Genomic DNA, 18905 nt, shown 5'->3' with positions numbered 1-18905 from the left:
GTATTTTACCATAATAAAAAGTTAAAACAAAAACTTAAGAGTCAGTCACCTAAGGACCTGGGAGCTGTGGGAAATACACAGGGTTGTATTCAGCGTACACAGGGGCAGAAGTATAACTCAAAGGACGTGACAACCTCAAACAGAGTCTCCAAATCATTGTCAATGGAGTCACGCTATGGGAGTCAAAGACAACTGGCAGGGCCCAGCCCGCAGTGACTTTACAAGCACTCAGCCACCATCACCGCCAGCCCCTGCCCCCACAACCCTCAAGAATGAAGCACTCAGCTGCCAACAAGACATATTTCAAATAGTTTAATTTTAAAAATATTCTATTCAGTGCTAAAATATGTCTTCACTCACCGTTGTCCATTTCCATTTTCTTAAACTTTTTTGAAACAAAAAATAAAATCACAAGGTTTGATGAAACATGCAGATTTCAAAGAAAAGGGAACTTTCTAGAAAGTCTGGGCTGAAGAAGTACTATGGGGATGAGTACTGTCAGAACCTCAAATTCTCACTGGGGCAGAGTCTGCGGCAGGAGAGCTGGGGACCATGGCGGGAAGCAGGGGGATACTGGAATGAAATGTCCAGGTGGAAACAACTGCGAGTATATGCGTGTATGTGTGTTGGGGGAAGGGGGTGGTTACAGTGGGGGGACAAAGGACTGTCAACAGCCAGAGAGCCCATGAGAGGCAGGATGGCCTCAGGAATGGGTACAAGTGCCAGGATAGCATGAAGCCTAGGTGGGACTTTTCTGCCGTAGTGTGGAGTTAAGCCCTTCCCTTCCCTCCAGCGTCTACTCAGGCATTCTCCAACAGCAGCCTATAGGGTCCCTAACCCTATGGGCAAGTCCATGAATCTACAGTCTCCATTCAAGTTCAAGTAAGCCCTCGGCACGCTCTTCTCTGGAGGGTGCCTTCCCCCTCTCTTTCCTCTTGCAGAGGCACCAGCAGCTCAATCCAGAGGCTGTGGAGCAGAGACTGCTACTGGAGGTGACAGATGATCCTGGAGTGGCTGAGGCGCTAGCCTCCTTGGGGTGCAAAGAGGACAGGAGTGCTCCTCTTCTCAGGATCAGGCAGACACAGGTGCCGGGGACGGGAAGATGATGCTACGACCCCAGGTCCCGCGTCCACCTTCCAGCCCAGAAGGCTCTGAGGTGCAGGCTCTGGACCCCGGTGCTCGCCCTTACCCCAGCAACACAGCACAGCCAGAACCAGAATGCAATAAATAGAGGCATGGGGCCTGGAGGTGAAGGGCGCCAGGGTGGTGCTAGCTTTCCGACGCTGTCTGCGGCACTGCAGGCTGGTCCATACAGAAGCGTTTCAGGGGAGGGGCACTTGAGTCTTCCTCTTCCTCAGCAATCTAGACATAGCCAGAGCACGGAATGACAGGGCTATCCCTCTGAAGCAGACCTCCCCTTCCACCCTAACTGTCTCACCCGACTGTCTCACCGATCACAGGACCTCTTCCCTACCTCCTGACCTTCTAACCTTCCCCGACCTTCTAACCAGCATCCCTCACTGCCTCTCCACCCCCACTACATCCCTCCCATGCTAGAGAGCCAGTGCATATCAACAGAGCCCTGACATTTTCCTTAGAAACCAGGAAACCCAAAGCACCTCCTTACCTGTGTCTCTAGAGGAACTGGTTCTTCCTTCGTGAGGGTCGGAGGTTCATCAGCAACTTCTGAGGCAGGCAGGGAGGGCTCTGAAAAAGCAAGGTCAGTGTAACTGCAGGGCCTGCTGGGACGGGAGAGCCCCCAGGTTGGGGGAGTGTTCCTAGGAGGCACCTTGGTGAAGGGGTATCCACTGGTTATAGAATCAACATACATTCTAAGAAGAAATTTGCAGAATCCAGTACAAAGGGCACTAACTCCGAAGTCAGAAGGAATGAAACAAATCAGGCAGTTCCACCAAATGTGGGATCGTGGCCAAGCAACTGAATTTTTTAAGACAACTTCCTCATCGATAAAATGGAGACAACAGTTGCTATTCCATGGGCTTTTCAAAAGGAGAATCATGTTTGCTGTTTTAGTCACTAAGTTGTGTCCAACTCTTTTGTGACTCCATGGAGTGTAGCCTGCCAGGCTCCTCTGTGGGATTTCCCAGCAAGAATACTAGAGTGGGTTGCCATTTCCTTCTCCAGGGGATCTTCCCAACCTAGGGATCGAGCCCACATCTCTTGCACTGCAGGCAGATTCTTTACTGCTGAGCCACCAGGGAAACCTGAGAATCATACCAGGCCTCAAATATGAAAAGTGCTTTCCTTGTGGAGAGCCTGGCACTCAATCGTGTTGCTGTTTCTTTCCGTCATTCTGTGAAAGGGGAAAATACAACCATTCCCCAAAAGAGCCTCAAACAACTGACAAACAGCTTGAAGCTGCCAGTTCTGAGGCACCGTCTCTAACCTGTGACTCTAAAGAAGAAAACCATCGAGAGCAAGAGCATGGCCCTCCAAGACACATGTCCTGGGCCAGGGAGACTCACCCTCAAGGATCTCCTGGCCCAGTGTGGGGGGCTGGGAGTCGTCTGTGCGGAAGTCAGAGGTGTGCGCAGGGCTCAAGGACTCGCTCTGCTGGGGGCTGGGGCTCGAGTTGGTGCTGCTGTCCACCTTGAGCTGGTAGACATCAGACACGGAGCTCTGGTTGCTGTTTTCATCTGAAAATCACACACGACAAAGGCAACGGCTGAGGCCGGTCATGGTTGAGGGGGCTCAGTACAGAGCCAAGGGCCTGGGGTCTCTGCAGACAGCGTGGACACAGCTGGGCACACACCGATCACAGCTGCAAACAGCCCCTGAACCAAGGGCAGACATTCCCAGGGCTTCTGCACATCACGAATTACCAACAGAATCTAAATTGATGAATTTAAGCACATGTTATTTTATGACATATATTCTAAGCACCACCGGATGCAGCCAGAATCTTTAAGTTTATGCAAAATTTATATGTCAGGGAGGTCAATATAAGCATATGAGTCCCTTCTTTAGTATCCACTAATTATAGCTGGGACCTGGTATTTTCTCACTATCCAGTGAATGGAAGTACATGGCTCTGCCTCTCAACCTTTCTCACAAGAGGTATAGATAAGGACAGTCTGCCTGCCATTCTCAGCTATCTGAAGGAGGGTGACGGGGTCTGGAGATGGTCAGCTCAGGCCTTGCACCTGCCCAGGCTCTGCCTCACTGCCTCACAGACCACTGGATCCCACCTGGGAAGCGCTGTTGAAGGCTTAACGTCACCAGCTAAGTTAAAAACCGACTCAGCAATTCCTTCCTCTCCCCCACCTCCAGCAGCCAGTCACCAAATTGTACCTGTCCTACTGCTCTGCTGCCATGTGTATCCACTCCTTCCTCCCCCACTGCCTCAGTGCAGGCCTGGCCTCTGGCAACAGCCATCCAGCTGCCCTTCCTCGGGTCTCAGCCACGCCTGGCGACCTCACACCACTGCCAGAGTGAACTTTCTAAACCCTTCTGTGGTTTCCTGCTGCCCACGAGAGGGCCCTATCACATCCTACACACTGCTCTCCAGGCCCACCGCCTGCCCTTCTTCCTACGTACCCCTGGCTCCAGCCAGGTCAGACCCAAGCCTCGGAGCAGCTACCAGCACCATGTCTGGATGACGTGCTCCTTCCCGTCTTCCTGCAAAGCCCCTACACCTGGCCGCCGGCAGCTCAGGCATCCTCTCCTCTGCAGAGCCCTGTGTCCCAGGCTCCCCTGGGTGGAGACGACCACCCCCTCTCATGCCCCTGCTGCTTCCTATGTGCACCTGCATTTACTGTATTCACACCGGTCTCCCTCCAGGACACCCGGTGCAGGTAGGCTCTGTGGCCCTTGGGTCCTTGGGTCTCCAGCACAGTACATAGTACCCGGCACCTGGTAGGAGCACATTAAACGTTCACTGCGTGAAAAGGATGAGACAGTGGCCAGGCTGAAGAAACAGAGCCTCCCATGTCTCCCGAGCTTTATGCTGCGGGGAAAACTCACGCAGCTGGAGAACTGTCCACCCTTCTGTACCACACCAACCTTGGGGTTAGGGGAGAGGGAAGGAGGGGATACCTGGTCATTCCCAGTCTAGCTCCAAAGAGAAAATCGTAAGCCTTTTCTAGTCTTCATCCTACAATGACCACTATCTTCTACACTAAAATGGAAGTAGCATTTTATTATACAAAATAATAAAGTCCTGTCAGTCTTCAGCTTAGGTAGATACTTTTCTTCTCCAAGTATCAGTTTCCTTAAATTGGGATGATGGTAACTGCCTGGTTTGTATCCCAGGCTGATGCAAGGGTAAAAAGGAGACACTTAAGTGAAAGAGCTTCATAAGCAGTAACTACCACACGGGTATAAAAGGTAAAATTCTCAGTGCAGTGCTGACTCCGGCCGGACGTCTACCAGAGACTGGTTTAAGAGGCAGAACTTGGACAAACTGTAGACAAACAAGCAGATGCCCCAGCCTGGGTTGGGGGCGGGGTGAGGTGGGGCGCGGTCCTCTGAAGTGCTCTCATCAAACACACAGTCTAAAGAAAAGAGCTTCTGATCCAGAAAACCAGGACCTACCATGGGTCCTCACTTACGAGTGACTAACTTTAGATACGTAACCTCACGTCCCTGAGCTTCAGTTTCCTTAACTGGAAAGTGAGGAGACTGTTGTCTGTCTTGCAAGGTTACTGTGAAGTTGAAATGCAAAGACTTCTGTCAGGTGCCCGGCAAGATACCAGCAAAACCGTGGGCACTGAAATGACACACAGACTAGTCTTTGGATTATTGATGGGTCATTTAAATGCTCATTTTCCTGCAAGGAAGACATAAGGATGCAACTCACCCTGGAATTCAAGAAGGAGAGAGGAATTGGCTGAGGCATCAGAGGGAAAGCCATTAGGTTCCCGGGCTGCGGAACTGTTCGATTTTGACTTTTCTTTCTAGAAAAGGAAAAAAAGAGGAATATGACAGAGCCAAGCAGAAGACTCACAGAGAGAGAGAGAGAAGGTGCTGAGACACCACAGAGGTCTGGATTAGGAACATGAGGAACAACAGTGGTTTCAGGACCCAAGGAATAACAGGATCCTGGACAAGGTGTTCCGGGGCCTCAGTGGCTCTATCAGTAAAATGGACCCTTCCCACTTTAATCTCATGGCTCACAAGAGACAGGCAGCTATATACATCTGCTTCCACTGGAGTTCTCTGTGGGACCTTCCTGCTTTCTGCCCTCATCAGAATGCTCTGCCCGATCCTTCCCTACATGGATGGGTAAGAATTACAAAATACTCATTTGAGAAAGATCCCTGTTTCAGGAGCACAGCTAGGGGTAAAAAGTGAAAGAAGAAAGGTGCTTTGACTGGACAAAGGAAGGAGTCACTTTATATGTAATGTGAGCATGGACAGGACAAGGGGTCCCTACAAGCTCTACTCCTGACCAATCTACCCCATCCACTCAGTGACCTCCCATGTCCACCTCTGCCTTCAAGCAAATGCAAGTCACATGGGTAGGGGAACCACAGTGGAAGGTAAGCACTGGCTTGCGACACACCAGCCCACAGGAAAGGTAATCACCAACCCAAGCATTTGCAAATGAGAGCATCCTCACAGCTGGAATTTCAAATCTGGACAATCCCAAACTTGCTAATCCATACTTCACATACTTGTCACTTTATTGTACATGCATTGTACTAGTAACACAGCTTAGTTTTTGTGAATACTCTCTCAATCCTAACTCAGCAATAAGTCAACTGTACATATATATGTGTGTAGTCCTTTCCTTCATGTTTTATATGCAGACATAATTTTAGTGCAATTACACTTTACCATTTAACTACAGAGGCTACCTAAACATGATTTTTACTGGCTGCATAATATTCCAGGTATCATACTCATTCAATCACTACTCAACTAGCGGACATTTAGCTTTACCTTATTTAGGACTGTGTTTGTTTAGTACTAGTAGAAATAAATCTACAATGCTTAACTTTTATTTTTTCCTGGATTATTTGGCTAAATTCACACCAAAAAAAAAAAAAAAAAATCCCTTCTAGATCAGAAAGTAAAAACATATTTCGCTTAAAATACCCTGTGCCTCCCAACTCTCTACCAGAAGGTTGGCAATGCATTTGGAGTATGAGCATCACAGCACCCATGCCAACTTTTGGTGTTACTGTTATTTTTTCCTGATCTCTCATTAGTTCAATGATTCTGTGCCCACATAAAATATGCACTCACCATAAGAAATTCTGAAAATACATGAAATGAAAATCACCTGCACAACCAGAGATACCCGAAACATATAATTGCATCGAAATGGACCATGATTCAGTATTATAACTTGCTCCCCCGCAACTCATCATATTAGAAACATTTTTCTATGCCATTGAGTAGTTTTTTAGACCATCTTTTACAAGGGTAACAAAGCTGTACAATATACGGGTGCACAATAACTTAATTCTTTAGCTAAGATCTTCATTTTGCTTGCAATTTTTAAATACCATGAACAATACTGGAGTACTCAACACAGCAGATGTAACTTGTACACATCATGATTATGTCCAGAGAATAAATGTCTAGAGGTAAAACTTCTAGATCAAAGGCATAAATATTTTGAAGGCTCCCCCACACACACACCCTCAGCTTCACTGAGGTATAAGTGACAAATAAAACGGTACAATATTTAAAGTATATCCTGGGGTGATTTGATATGTGTATATATTGTGAAAGGATTCCCAACATCTGGTTAATTAAGCTTTTAAGTATACATATATGATCAACCTGTAGAAAGTTTGTCCCAGTTTATTCTCCCATCAGCAGTGTCCCACTCCCTTACATCCTTCACTTATTCTTCTTGACCAATTTGATCATTTTCTATTTTTCCTAACCTAATAGGTCTATGCTAGTACCTTTGAAGCTGGCACACGACCACAGACCACTGGAAGGTAGATAAACCAATGGACCTCAGGGTCCAGCTCAGAAACCAATACAAACACTGTGAGAAGTCCTTCAGAGAGACAAAAGGAGCAGAGTCCTGAGCAAGGAGAACCTGAAATAGCAAAGGGGGATGTCCCCCAGGTCCAGTGGTTACGATTCTGCACTTCCTATGCAGGAGGGGCAAATCTGATCTCTGGTTGAGGAAGTGAGATCCCATATGCCACATGGCACAAGCAAAGGAAAAAAAAAGAAATAGGAAAGGGTCAGGGGCTTCTATGTGAGAAATGGGGAATAGGCTGTTGGCAGTGTCCTTCCCCCACACAAGAGATCTAGCAGCCTGACCTTTGGCCTTAATGGTATTGGCATCACCAGAGCCAAGGTTAGATGAAAAACAAAGGGTGGCCCCAGAGCTCCTCTAACGTTCACCCACCGGCTCCATGGACTTGGCGAGGATGGCTGCTTGCAGATAAAGGCAGCATGTGGAGACCAGTACTAGAGAGCTCCTTGGGAGACAGCAGAAGATGAGAGAGGGGAAAAGGGAAAGGCTGAACCCCGAGGCTAATCCCATCCCCTCAGCTATAGAGGAGAAAGCACAGAGCTCAGGCTAATGTCTCCCCTCGGTTACACGTTTCTAGCCAACACAGCTCAAAGTTAAAAGGAATAAAAGATGAGTGCACAGAGAAAACCAACCAGACACTGGAGAACAAGTACCATGAGAGACGATTAACAGAGCAAGCTGTACCAGGAACAGTGCACCAATGGGACATGAGAGCTTCAACAAAACATGGCAGGTCTCCCAAGAAAGACAAGGATGACACGGGAAAGTTGTTCTGAACCACCGCCAAGGATATTTGGTATGAGCAATGAAATTGTTCAAAGTAAAAATTAGGTGAATGAGTTTATTAGCAGAAATAGATAAGAGCTGAAGAAAAGATTAATGAGCAAAAACTGGATGAAGAAGTCAGAATATACAAAGAAAGGATACAGAGATGAAACAAACTAAAAATTAAGAAATGAAGCTAGATGTCATCATTACAGGATACTGCATTTAGGGAGTTCCCTGGTGGCCCAGTGGTTAGGATTCCGGGCTCCCAGTGCTTTGACCAGGGTTCAACCCCCGGCCAGGCAACTGAGATCCCACAAGCCACATGGTGTGGCCAAAAAAAAAATGAAATTCCATTCAAAACGAAGGACAAAGTAGGGATGAAGGGTGGGGGGAGGGGGGGTGATGGAGACCAGAGGCTCAGAGGAAAAATACAGATTTTGATAAGCTTTATACATTGACATGGAAAAATAGTGTAAGTCTTATTAGGTTGGAAGTTGCCAATAAAAAGATTAAAAATAGAATGTAGAACTTCCAGATCAGCAGAAGAAAATGTGTCTAGTCATCATGAGGTGAAGAGGAAAAAAATAAAAGGAAAGTGTATTATGACCGAAATCCTTGTCCATAAAAATATAATTTTTAGGCAGTCACACTTTCCCAGCCTTTCTAGCACCTAGATGTGCCACAGCTACTATGAACACTTAGTATATATGTCTTAAGGAGACTTCTGGGAAACTCCTTACATTCATTAAAACACTATTTGCTAACCCTTCCACTCTCTTACTGCCTTGAACTTGAATGTGCTGAATGATGGCTGGAGCTCGAACTTGGAATATAAGGTCAAACATGAACAGAGGAATGGGGAATTCTTTAATGGGTATAGAGTTTTTTACCTCTGCAAGATGAAGAGTTTCAGAGATGGGTTACACAAGGTGAATGCACTCAACACTACTGAACTGTACACGCTGAAGTGGTTAAGATGGTAAACTTCATGATAGGTATATTTTACCACAATAGAAACAATGTAAAATGAATAGAACCATTACTCTCTTAAAAGTAAATTTAAAAACAAAAGGAATAGAGAAGGTGCCAGAAACCTGAGTCCCTGGGGACTCTTGGAACAAAATTACCACACCAGTTCTGGACTGCATACTTCTGTTTCTCTAAGAGCAAAACAACTGCTTTAAACCACTGCTATTTTGAGTTTTCCGTCACCCGCAGCTAAACCTAATCCTAGTATGCCCAATAAGCAGAAAAATGTAAAACGGGAGAAACAGCATTACAAGACATACCAGGCAAATACAAATCAAAAGAAGACGGGATATACAGTTAGTATCAGATAAAACAGAATTTGAGGTGAGAAAGGGACAAAGAAGGACTTTACATACTGGTAAAAGGAGGAACAGGTCACGATGAGGTAAGAATCATAAACATACATGGATCAAAAATAGAGCTTCAAAGTACAAAGGATAACTGACTCAGACCATGAAGAAGCAAACAAACCAACGATTTCACACACTCTTCTCAGAAACATACAGAGCAAACCATACAAAGATGAGCAAAGACACAGATTTGGATAACATAACAAATCCATCAATTGTTTAATTTCATATTGAGAGTATATATCTGTTTTAATTATAAGTGAACTGTCCACAATTCAATTACAGATCAGGTCACAAAAAAAGTCCCAGTAAGCCCAAAGAACAAATACCCTACCAATTCCACAGAATCAGTGCACCAATTTTAAAAGGACAGCTTTCAAAAATCTCACCTATCTAAAAACTAAATTATCATTCTATTAAATAACCTTTGGGTTAAAGAGGAAACCAAAGAGAAACCTATGAAAATCTTACAGTGAAACGACACTATCAATGATATCCTGATACTCATGGATGTCCAAATCTGTGAGAGATAACTACAGAAGTGAAATGGACTACAAAAAAAAAAAAAAGCAAAGAAAAACTAGAAAAAAACATGCTAAGTGTTCAACGCAAGAAGTGGAAAAAACAGAATAAAACAAACAAAGGAAAATAACAAGGGCAAAAATTAATCAAAAAGAGAACAAAGCAAAATGAAAAGAAAGATGAACAAAAATTACATGATGATTCTTTTAATAAAGATTTTAGGACCATTTTACATGGAAAAAACATAAATAACAAATGCAAAAAAGACAAAATAATTACCAACAGAGACTTTAAAGTACAAAAGGATATTATAAATGACTACACAGCAGTACACATGAAAACTGATCAGTGTTCATCAGCAGGGTACTGCTGGCCTTCCGGACAGGCTGATTAAGTCTTCACTGCACAGGACTGACTCATGTATTGCCAAAAGCTTAGCATGGCTGGCCAACCAAACAGTGCCTTGCCTCATTTCTAAACACTCTTGGGGAAGTGGGTAAGGGTGAAGACTCAGCACTGTCCCCCACTAAAGAAACAATCCCCTACTTGAAATGGAAACGTTTTTTAGAAAAGACACAAAACAGCAAAATAAGTACAGAAACAGGGAAAACCTAAATACATCAATCACCATGAGAGCCACTGCAATGATAATCAACACCTCTCTCGCCACCAAAGACCCAGAAGGTACTAAAGGTAGACCCTTCATTTTATGCAAGTTGTTCTAGAAATCAAAAGAGGAGAATCTGCCTAATTTGTTTTAGGATGCTGGTGTAAACAAGGTAAAGATAGCATAAGGAAAGAGTATTACAAACCAATTTACAAACCAGATGCAAATGCCTCAATTATTTGTGCATTGAATGTAACATTAAAAAGGAAAAAAAGAAGAAAGGCATGTCCAAGTAGAATTTGTCTTAAGAATGCAAGAATGGTTCAAACTTCAGAAATTCATCATTTTTAATAGATTAAAGGACGAAAGTCCCATGAACATTTAAGTAGATGCAGGAAAAGCAGCTGGATTAAGTCCAAATTATCTATTCATAATTTTTAATAAGCCTTAGAAAGCTAAAGAGAGAAGGAATTTTTCATTCTGGTAAAGACTATCTTTCCAAAAACCTACAAGAGAGAAAACTCACCCTACTTAACATGAAGACACACTAAAAGCACAGTAAATAAATCTAGCGCAGAAACAGATAAAATAACAAAAAAATGGAAAGCTCAAAAACAAAAACATGTGAATATAGCATACAACAGGAATGACATCACATACCAGTGGAGAAGGACAGATTATGGAGTGACCAGTATCAGGGGTAGTGGCTCACTATATGAAGGAAAATTAAAATTAGATTCTTATCTTCACCATTTAAAAAAAAACAACAAAAAACCTACATGGATTAAAGGTCTAAAAATGAAAGTTAAAATTAAAAAGCTAGCACAAGATGCAGAAGTCCTCTATAACCAGGAAATGGAGAATAATTTTGAAACATCACTCTGGAAATAAAAATCATAAGGAAAAAGTTAACTTGACAGAAAAAAATTAAAGGCTATTACTGACAAAGTTACCACATGTGACATGTTAGACAAAGACAACTGCCATGTGCAAATCTAATTAGTTTTCTGTATCTATAACATGAAAGAATCCATGCAAATCAGAAAAGTAAAGACAGGAAGTCCAATATAAGAATAAGGAGAATTTAAGAAATCAGAGGGGAATTCCCTGGTGGTCCAGTGGTTAGTAGGACTCCACGCTTTCACTGCTGAGGGCCTGGGTTTAATCCCTGGTTGGGGAACTAAGATCCCGCAAAGCCACATAGCCAAAAAAGAAAGAAAGAAGAAATCAGAGAAGAGGAAATCTAAATGTATAAAAAGAAAATCTGAAGAGATAAAATTATCAATCTCCCTAGTATTCAGAGAAATGCAGAATAAACAAAGAGATACCACTTTACATCTACCAGACTATCAGGATTTAGGAATTAGGTGTTAGACGATACCAAATGTTGGTGAGGATGTGGGAAACAGGAGGTAACTATCCAGGGAAACTGTTCAGGAGAGAGATCTGGCCGCATCGAGTAAAAACAATCATGTATGGGACTTCCCTGGTGGTCCTGTGGCCTAGAATCCACACTCCTAATGCAGGGGGCCCTGGTTTCAATCCCTGATCCAGGAACCAGATCCTGCATGCTGCAACTAAGACCCAGCACAACCAAATAACTAACTAAATATTTTTAAAAATCAATCATATATGGACAGCCAACAACAGAGCAATCTCACTCCTGGGCATCTAATCCAGAGAAAACTTCTCACAAGTCCTCAAGGAGAATGGATAAAGGATGTCCACCACAGTCAACCAGGCTACCAAAAAAGCTGGCAGCAAAACACACAAACAGACCCATATCTATACTTGAAATACGGCAAAGGTGGTTCTACAGAGCAAGACGAAAAGAAGTCTCTTCAAGTGGTGGCATAAATGTATACCCACATGGAAAAATATGAAATTGGGCCCCTACTTCAAAATACACAAAAATCAACTCCAGGTGTATTATAAATGGGAATAGAATAACAAGCTTGTAGATTATATGGAAAAATATCTTTGTAACCTCAAAAAAGGAAAAGATTTAAGACATTTAAAAGCACTAATTATAAAGAAAAGGATTATTTTGTCTACATTAAAATTAAAAAAACTTCTGCTACTCAGGCCTGCATAAACAGAGGGTGAAGATAAGCCATGGAATGGAACAAGGCACAGACAATATTCAAGCAATAAAGAATATGTGTCCACAACACAGAGAATCCCTACAAGTTGCAAGAAAAAGACCATAACCAATTAGACTTAAACTGGCACTGCCTAAAAGAGGAAATCCCAAAGGATGCTGAAAAGGTTCTCCATCTCATTAGTAATTACGTCCTTAATCACCCTATCAAAATCAAAATGAGATATCTTAATACATGAAGTCCAACAACAGTAACTGTTGATGAGGGTTTGGAGCAGGGAGAACTCTGGTATGTCTGGTGGGAATATACAATGGTACAATCACTTTGGCATTCCTGGTATAGGTCAAAATACACATATCCTAAGATTTGGCAATTCTACTCCTAGGAATATACTCTAGGAAAACTCACACACATGTTGACCCATATACAAAATAAGAACGGTCACAGGAGCTTTGTTCCTATTATCCCAAACTGGAGACAATTCAAATATCCATCTACAGGAAAACTGATAAGATATTAATAAATTATGGTACAGTCCTGTAACAGAACTCCATACATCAAAGAAAAGGAACAAACAGCTCCAAGGACAACATGGATGATTCTACAAACATAACACTAGGCAAAAAAAGCCAGACACGCAAAAATAGATACTTCGTGATGCTGTTTAAAGAAATGTTTACATATGACTAAATAAGTAGTAAGAAAAGCAAAAGGAGATTGATCTCCCCTGGAGGGGAGAAACAGGGATGATAGGAAGAGTTTCAGAGGCTGCTGGGGGAGTTAGCAACATCTATCTTTTGACATAGGTGGCTTTTACAACGGTATTAGCTTCATATTTTTTTCCCTATATAGTACATTATGTTTTAGATACTTTTGTATGCATTTTATAGTTTAGATCTTTTAAAAATAATTAGAATAAAAAGAAGGGGAGAAATCTGGAAGTTTATCACTCAGGGAATGTATAGATAGATAAATGTGATTACTGCACATAAGAGAATATAATGCAAGAGTAAAGATAATAATCTTATTTACAATTATAGAAGTATGTTCAAGTTTTCAAAAAAAAAGAGAAAAGAGGTTTACAGCACAGTGCTATATATGAATGCAAAGTTTTAAAAATACAAATATGAAACAATGTGTATTTTTCAAGAATATACAGATGTACAAATAAAATCATGGAAGGGGAATTAGAAAGGCATATATACATACAAAACACATCTAACATGCTACAATGGGCAGCAGGAGTCCACAAACTTTTTCTTATGAGGCCAGATAATAAATATCTTGGGCTTTGCAGGCCATTAGATGTTATGGCCTACTCAACTCTACCATTACAACTCAAAAGCCACCACAAATAAGGAAGCCAACGGGCACAAGTGTGTTCAAACTAAACTATATGGAACCACAGGGAGCAGGCCTGGGCTGTAGTTGGCCAAGCCCTGGAAAAGAGGAATGGGTTAAGAAAAGGGAATAACGGGGAGAAGGGGAAATCTAATAAAATGAGAGGCTTTGCATGGAACAATGACAGAGGGGTCCCTGAAGTATTTTCAACTCAATTCTGGGGAAATAAATCCCATAACAGCTAAGAGGCAATCAAAGAAAGAAAGAAACAAGACGTTACCTTTTTGTTGTTTTGATTTTCTTCCTCACTTACCTCCTTGCTGTCTGTCACAGGAACCCACTTAAATATCCTAAGGGACGTGTCACCCACAGTCACCCACTTCTTCTCCCTAAAACAAAGACACTTCTCAGAACTGATAAAATAAAACAGATTTTCTGATCAGAACTTGTGCTTTTCTACTTCTCACCAGATGTCTTCAATCTTAAATGCTTCATAAACTTTCTGTCCAATCATACTTTACTTTTCAAGGCAAAATCACCCTTTCCAGAAACACTTTGCTATCGAATTCCTTTAACCCTGAACCTTCCACCTGTCACCTCTGCTCACATGGTGTACCAAAACCATTTTTTTCCTCACAGACTACAGTAGTACGGAGTATGAGCACAAATTCAAACTCAGGTATCCATCTCGCATAACTTCTTCATCTCCCCAAAATTAATTCAATCCCACTGATATTTTATAAAGTCCTATGATACAGAGCCTTACAGGTGATAAAGGATATATAAGATAGCGTCCCTATCTTGGGAACTCACAGCAATGAAAAGGTAAGTAATATGTGAAGGTGGCAAGAAAGAAGGCTGAAAGACCAGGATATTCCATGGAAGGCAAAACTCCTGTGAAACTCTGGGTGCATTAGTCACTCAGTCGTGTCCAACTCTTTGTGACCCCGTGGACTGCAGCCCGCCAGGCTCCTCATGGGATTCTCCAGGCAAGAATACTGGAGTGGGTTGCCATTTCCTTCTCCAGGGGAATCTTCCCAACCCAGGGATCAAACCTGTGTCTCCCGCATTGCAGGCAGACTCTTTATCATCTGAGCCACCAGGGAAACTCTGGGTTGAAACACAATTCCAATACCAAGGAGCAGGACACGATGCTTTCAGCTAACAGAACTGAGCCTCACACTGGCTTTTGGAAAAGGTGAAGGCCAAGTGCCATGGAAATATGGCTTTAAGGTTTTGTTTTACAGAAGAGATACTTTTGAGATAGGCCTTTAAAAAAAAAGAGTAGCTGTTCTCCCCTCCCCACACATACCTGGGGAGGGAAAGGCAAGTAACATTCTTAAATAAGGGGCAGATTATGGACGGCCAGAGTTGGGGAGCCTGAAGTGTGACTTCTGAAAGTTTCGAGTCCTAATGTGAGCACAAAAAAGCAAAAAAAGTAACTGCTGTTATTGATGATGCTATTCAGCAAATGACATCACAAAAATATAAAGACTGTGATGTAACATGAAAAAGAATGAACTAAAGACTTAGAAACTAGAATTAATTCCTGGACAAGCCACTTATTTATTCAACAAGTATTTAACTTACAAGACCCTCTGCTAGGTCCTGAGCACACAGGGCACAAGATGCACAGTCCTGACGCTCCCGAGCCTGAATTCCAACTGGAAACAGACACCACACAACTCATTTCAGTTAGACACCTGATCATTAGATTCAACCACATCAAACTGCCATTTCTGCAGATAGAAAAGGCAAATACAGATGTCTTATAGTTCAACCTAATGCCACTGTGGAAAGTTCCATATAGGAGAGGACCCGATTTAGACTGGGGCTCTTGAAAGGTTTTGGTGAGGAAGCAACTGCAGAGCAGAGCCAGGCACTAACTAGGCAAGTGGAAGGAGCGGGGAGAGGAAGGTTGCCGAGAGGAAGGAAAGGTAGGGTGGCCCCAACTGAAAGATGGCCAGCATCTTGCAAAAGAGGGCAGTTTCAGCCAGTCTAGTGAGGTATGAAGAATCATTTTTGGTCTTTATCCTAAGGACAAGAAGAGAGCAATGAAGCATTATTTCCAAAGCAAAAGAGTGCTAAAAAAAAATTCACACTTGAGAAAAATACAAAGTAATGAATGGACCAGGGAACTGAGCCAGCCCTGAAGCAGGCAGACAGATCACAGGGAGCCCAGTACAGAGTTCCAGGTGAGACAGAGTTCCAGGTGACAGAAGATGCTCAACTGCCCCAGACTACAGGTAAGAACAGAGATGGCCAGAAGAGGAAGGGATGCCCAGTCCTAGGTTTCACAAAACCTAAAGCATTAGATTCGGAGGAGGAAAATCATTAACTATTTAACCTAGTATTTGTAAGTCCTTAGAGATGAGCAACTTGGTCATGTAGCAAAATGGACAAATAAACATGCAAATAAAGTCCAAGGTAATGATGACCTTCAGTTTTCCAGGTGGCTCAGTGGTAAAGACCCCACCCGCCAAAGCAGAAGACGCGGGTTTGATCCCTGGGTTGGGAAGATACCCTGGATAAGGAAATGGCAACCCACTCCAGTATTCTTGCCTGGAAAAACCCATGGACAGAGGAGCCTGGCGGGCTATATGGTGTTGCAAAGAGTAGGACATTACTTAGCGACTAAACAGTAACAACAATGACTCTACAGGGAGTGGAGGGTGAAGGGCAGGAGGTCTTGGAGAAGGCTTCCTAGAGGGAGCTAACACCTACCCGGCTTTAAAGTTACTAGTAAAGTAAAAGTTATCGGTAGCAATCAGCTAGAGAAAAGTACTCAAGAAGTTGGCGCAAACACCTGGCTGTGAAAACTTAAGGTGATAACGGACTGGAACTCTTGGTACAAAATAGGCGGTCAACCTGCGCCTGCAATGAACATGACAGCAGCCGTTTCCAAACAAGGCGGAGATCCTGGCTCTTCTACTAACAGCTCCCAGGTCACCAAGAGAAAATGCCTACCCAGTTCGCGCGCGTGAGCCCATATTAGGAGAAAGATAGGAATTTTCCTTCTAACGATTCCCTGGTCCGGTGGCAGGTAGCTTGACGAAAAGTTCTCACCTAACCCAGACGCCTTAATACGCAGAGTGCTCAGTCTGGCCAACGGGAACCCCTCAGAGATTGTTAGTTAGTATACGGGACAGTTCAGAACGCAAAAGGTTCCTCACGCAGGCGGGCGCGGAGACTAGGCCCGCGCCTACCCGCGGCTAAACAAACCCCTCAGACCCGGCGCCGCCGGAAGCCGGCAGCTCCCCGCCGGCGCCGCGCTGCCGGGGGCAGGAGCAGGTGGGCGGGCCTGCGGGCCGGGCAGCCCTCTGATTGGTCGCGGCCGGCGCGCCCTCTGACCTCACGCCGACGCGAGCGGCTCCCTCCTCCCGCCTTCTCCGCTCCCCCCTCCCCCCCAAGCGCCTGCCGGTCGGCTCCCACTCCGCCCGCCAGTTCGCCGCTGCTCTGGACCTGGGCCGGCGGCCCTCCCCGCCAGCAACCTTGGGCCTGGCCCCTCACCATTTCCGCACTTTCTCGATGGCCGCCATCACCTTCTTGATGTCATCCTTGGCCCGGCTGCGGGTCTCGGCCCGGACCGACCGGCCCGACATGGCGGCGGCGGGAACGGCGGGGGCCGGGGCACTGCTCCCAAGACACCGAGAATCGCGCGCCTCACGCGCCGCCGCCCGCCCGGCGCAGTAGCGTCACCGCGGCCGTCGCCCCCTCCGTGCGCGCGTGCGCGAGAAGTGCGCGCACCCGCCCTCCCCTTGGGGCTCGAGGCATCAGCGCGCCTGCGCGCTCCGCCCCAGGTGCCCCACCCCGGGCGTCCCACCCAACAGGCCCCACCCTGGGCATCTCAGAGTACACTGAGCTCCCAAGCGGCCCAAGGTCTGCGGGCAAGGTGGCAGCACGTGTTGTGTGCAGGGTGAGGTGCGAGGCACTGCCAGTGGGGTCTCTGGCTCGCCCAGGGCAACATCTTAATTCTCTGGTTAGGGCTGCAGCCATAATCTATATTTTACGGACTTGACACCAATGTTACTGAGGTTCTACACTATCCTGTACTGCTTTCTCTCGTTTGGGGCCCTCGCTCCGCAGATACACCACTGTGGTCCAACTATAGAGAATTTCACACCTTCAATATGCCTTCCAACGTTTGCACACATCTGTTCTCACCTGGAATTCTCTTATCTCTTCTTGATGACCACTTACTCTTCCAACATCAGTTAGAATTCCAACATCAGTTAGAATTCCAACAAGACTTCCTCCTGAGATCCTGAGGTGCCACTCTGTCCATACTTGACACTACATCAATGTCTCATTTAATTCAATAATCGTTGATTAAACGATGCCTGCGCTGTGCAAATTGGCATGCAAAGTGCTGAGGACAAAATTGGATTTTGCTTTCAAAGAGCTTCCAGGTTAGCAGAACATGCAGACCAGAAAACAAGCATCTCAAATGCCATTTTATAAACGCTAGGTTAAAGGGAAGTACTGTACAAGATGCCATGACAACCCTAATCTAGATGAAGGGTGTCCAGAGGAATCTGGGGGAAAAAATGACCTTGAAGTTGAATTTTGAGAATACAGTAGATGCAATTGCTCTAAGTCCTCACTGTGTCCACAGACACTGTAGATGCTCAGTAGATGTTTGGGTGAATACTCAGTCTTCACTGCAGCTCCCAGTCTTCTCCTGTCACCCCAGGCATTTATTCATGCTAGCGGTATGCAGAGAGGGCCCTGAAGCAACTGCTTTGAGAAACATAAAGGAAGCAGGTGACAGTTTGCATTGCTTGGTAGCAGCTATTTCTTTCACCTCTAGAGAAACTTCCTTCTGTGCACCCAGAGAACTGTCTCACTAACCCTGAACTTGACATAGCCTCTGACTATGACTGTTCCCTATTCTGTAATCCACCAATATCATGGCTCGATAACCACATATCACCTTGTTGATGAGGAGCCCAGGAATAGTGTCTGCCCGCCTGAGGAGTGAAAAAGCTGAACTAGCATGTGGAGGGAAGGATGGGTCTACTAATAGATCAAAGGTGGCACATGTTTCTCAAAGCCATTGATTCAAAATAACTGAACCGAAGAGCTAGCTTGAGTATCTGCTACATGCCCTATAGTGGTGGACACTGTGGGTGATGCAAAGATGAGTAAAACACACTCCCTGCCCTTTAGGTGAGGATAAGGAAAGCAACAGGAAAAGAAAATTCAAAGGCAGAGCTTGC

General features: G+C 44.6%; 1 protein-coding gene across 2 annotated transcripts; it reads right to left on the bottom strand.

Moving 5' to 3' along the window:
* Nucleotides 1–297: 297 nt before the first annotated feature.
* Nucleotides 298–17398, bottom strand: BCL7B (BAF chromatin remodeling complex subunit BCL7B). Of its 2 annotated transcripts, none has more exons than XM_061153435.1 (6): nucleotides 17197–17398; nucleotides 14000–14075; nucleotides 4820–4916; nucleotides 2487–2657; nucleotides 1628–1707; nucleotides 298–1362 (listed from the first exon to the last, which is right to left on the bottom strand). In XM_061153435.1, the coding sequence occupies exons 1-6, from the start codon at nucleotides 17286–17288 to the stop codon at nucleotides 1270–1272; spliced, it is 609 nt and encodes a 202-aa protein (XP_061009418.1). In that variant the 5' UTR covers nucleotides 17289–17398; the 3' UTR covers nucleotides 298–1269. The 2 variants fall into 2 exon arrangements, with proteins under 2 accessions (XP_061009418.1, XP_061009419.1); XM_061153436.1 differs by lacking the exon at nucleotides 17197–17398 and adding an exon at nucleotides 16654–16948.
* Nucleotides 17399–18905: the final 1507 nt, after the last annotated feature.

Source organism: Dama dama, chromosome 10 (assembly GCF_033118175.1).
Source record: "Dama dama isolate Ldn47 chromosome 10, ASM3311817v1, whole genome shotgun sequence".
In the NCBI taxonomy this organism is placed as follows: domain Eukaryota; kingdom Metazoa; phylum Chordata; class Mammalia; order Artiodactyla; family Cervidae; genus Dama; species Dama dama.
Note: the sequence above shows the minus strand (reverse complement) of the source record. Positions and strands in the feature narration are given on the sequence as shown.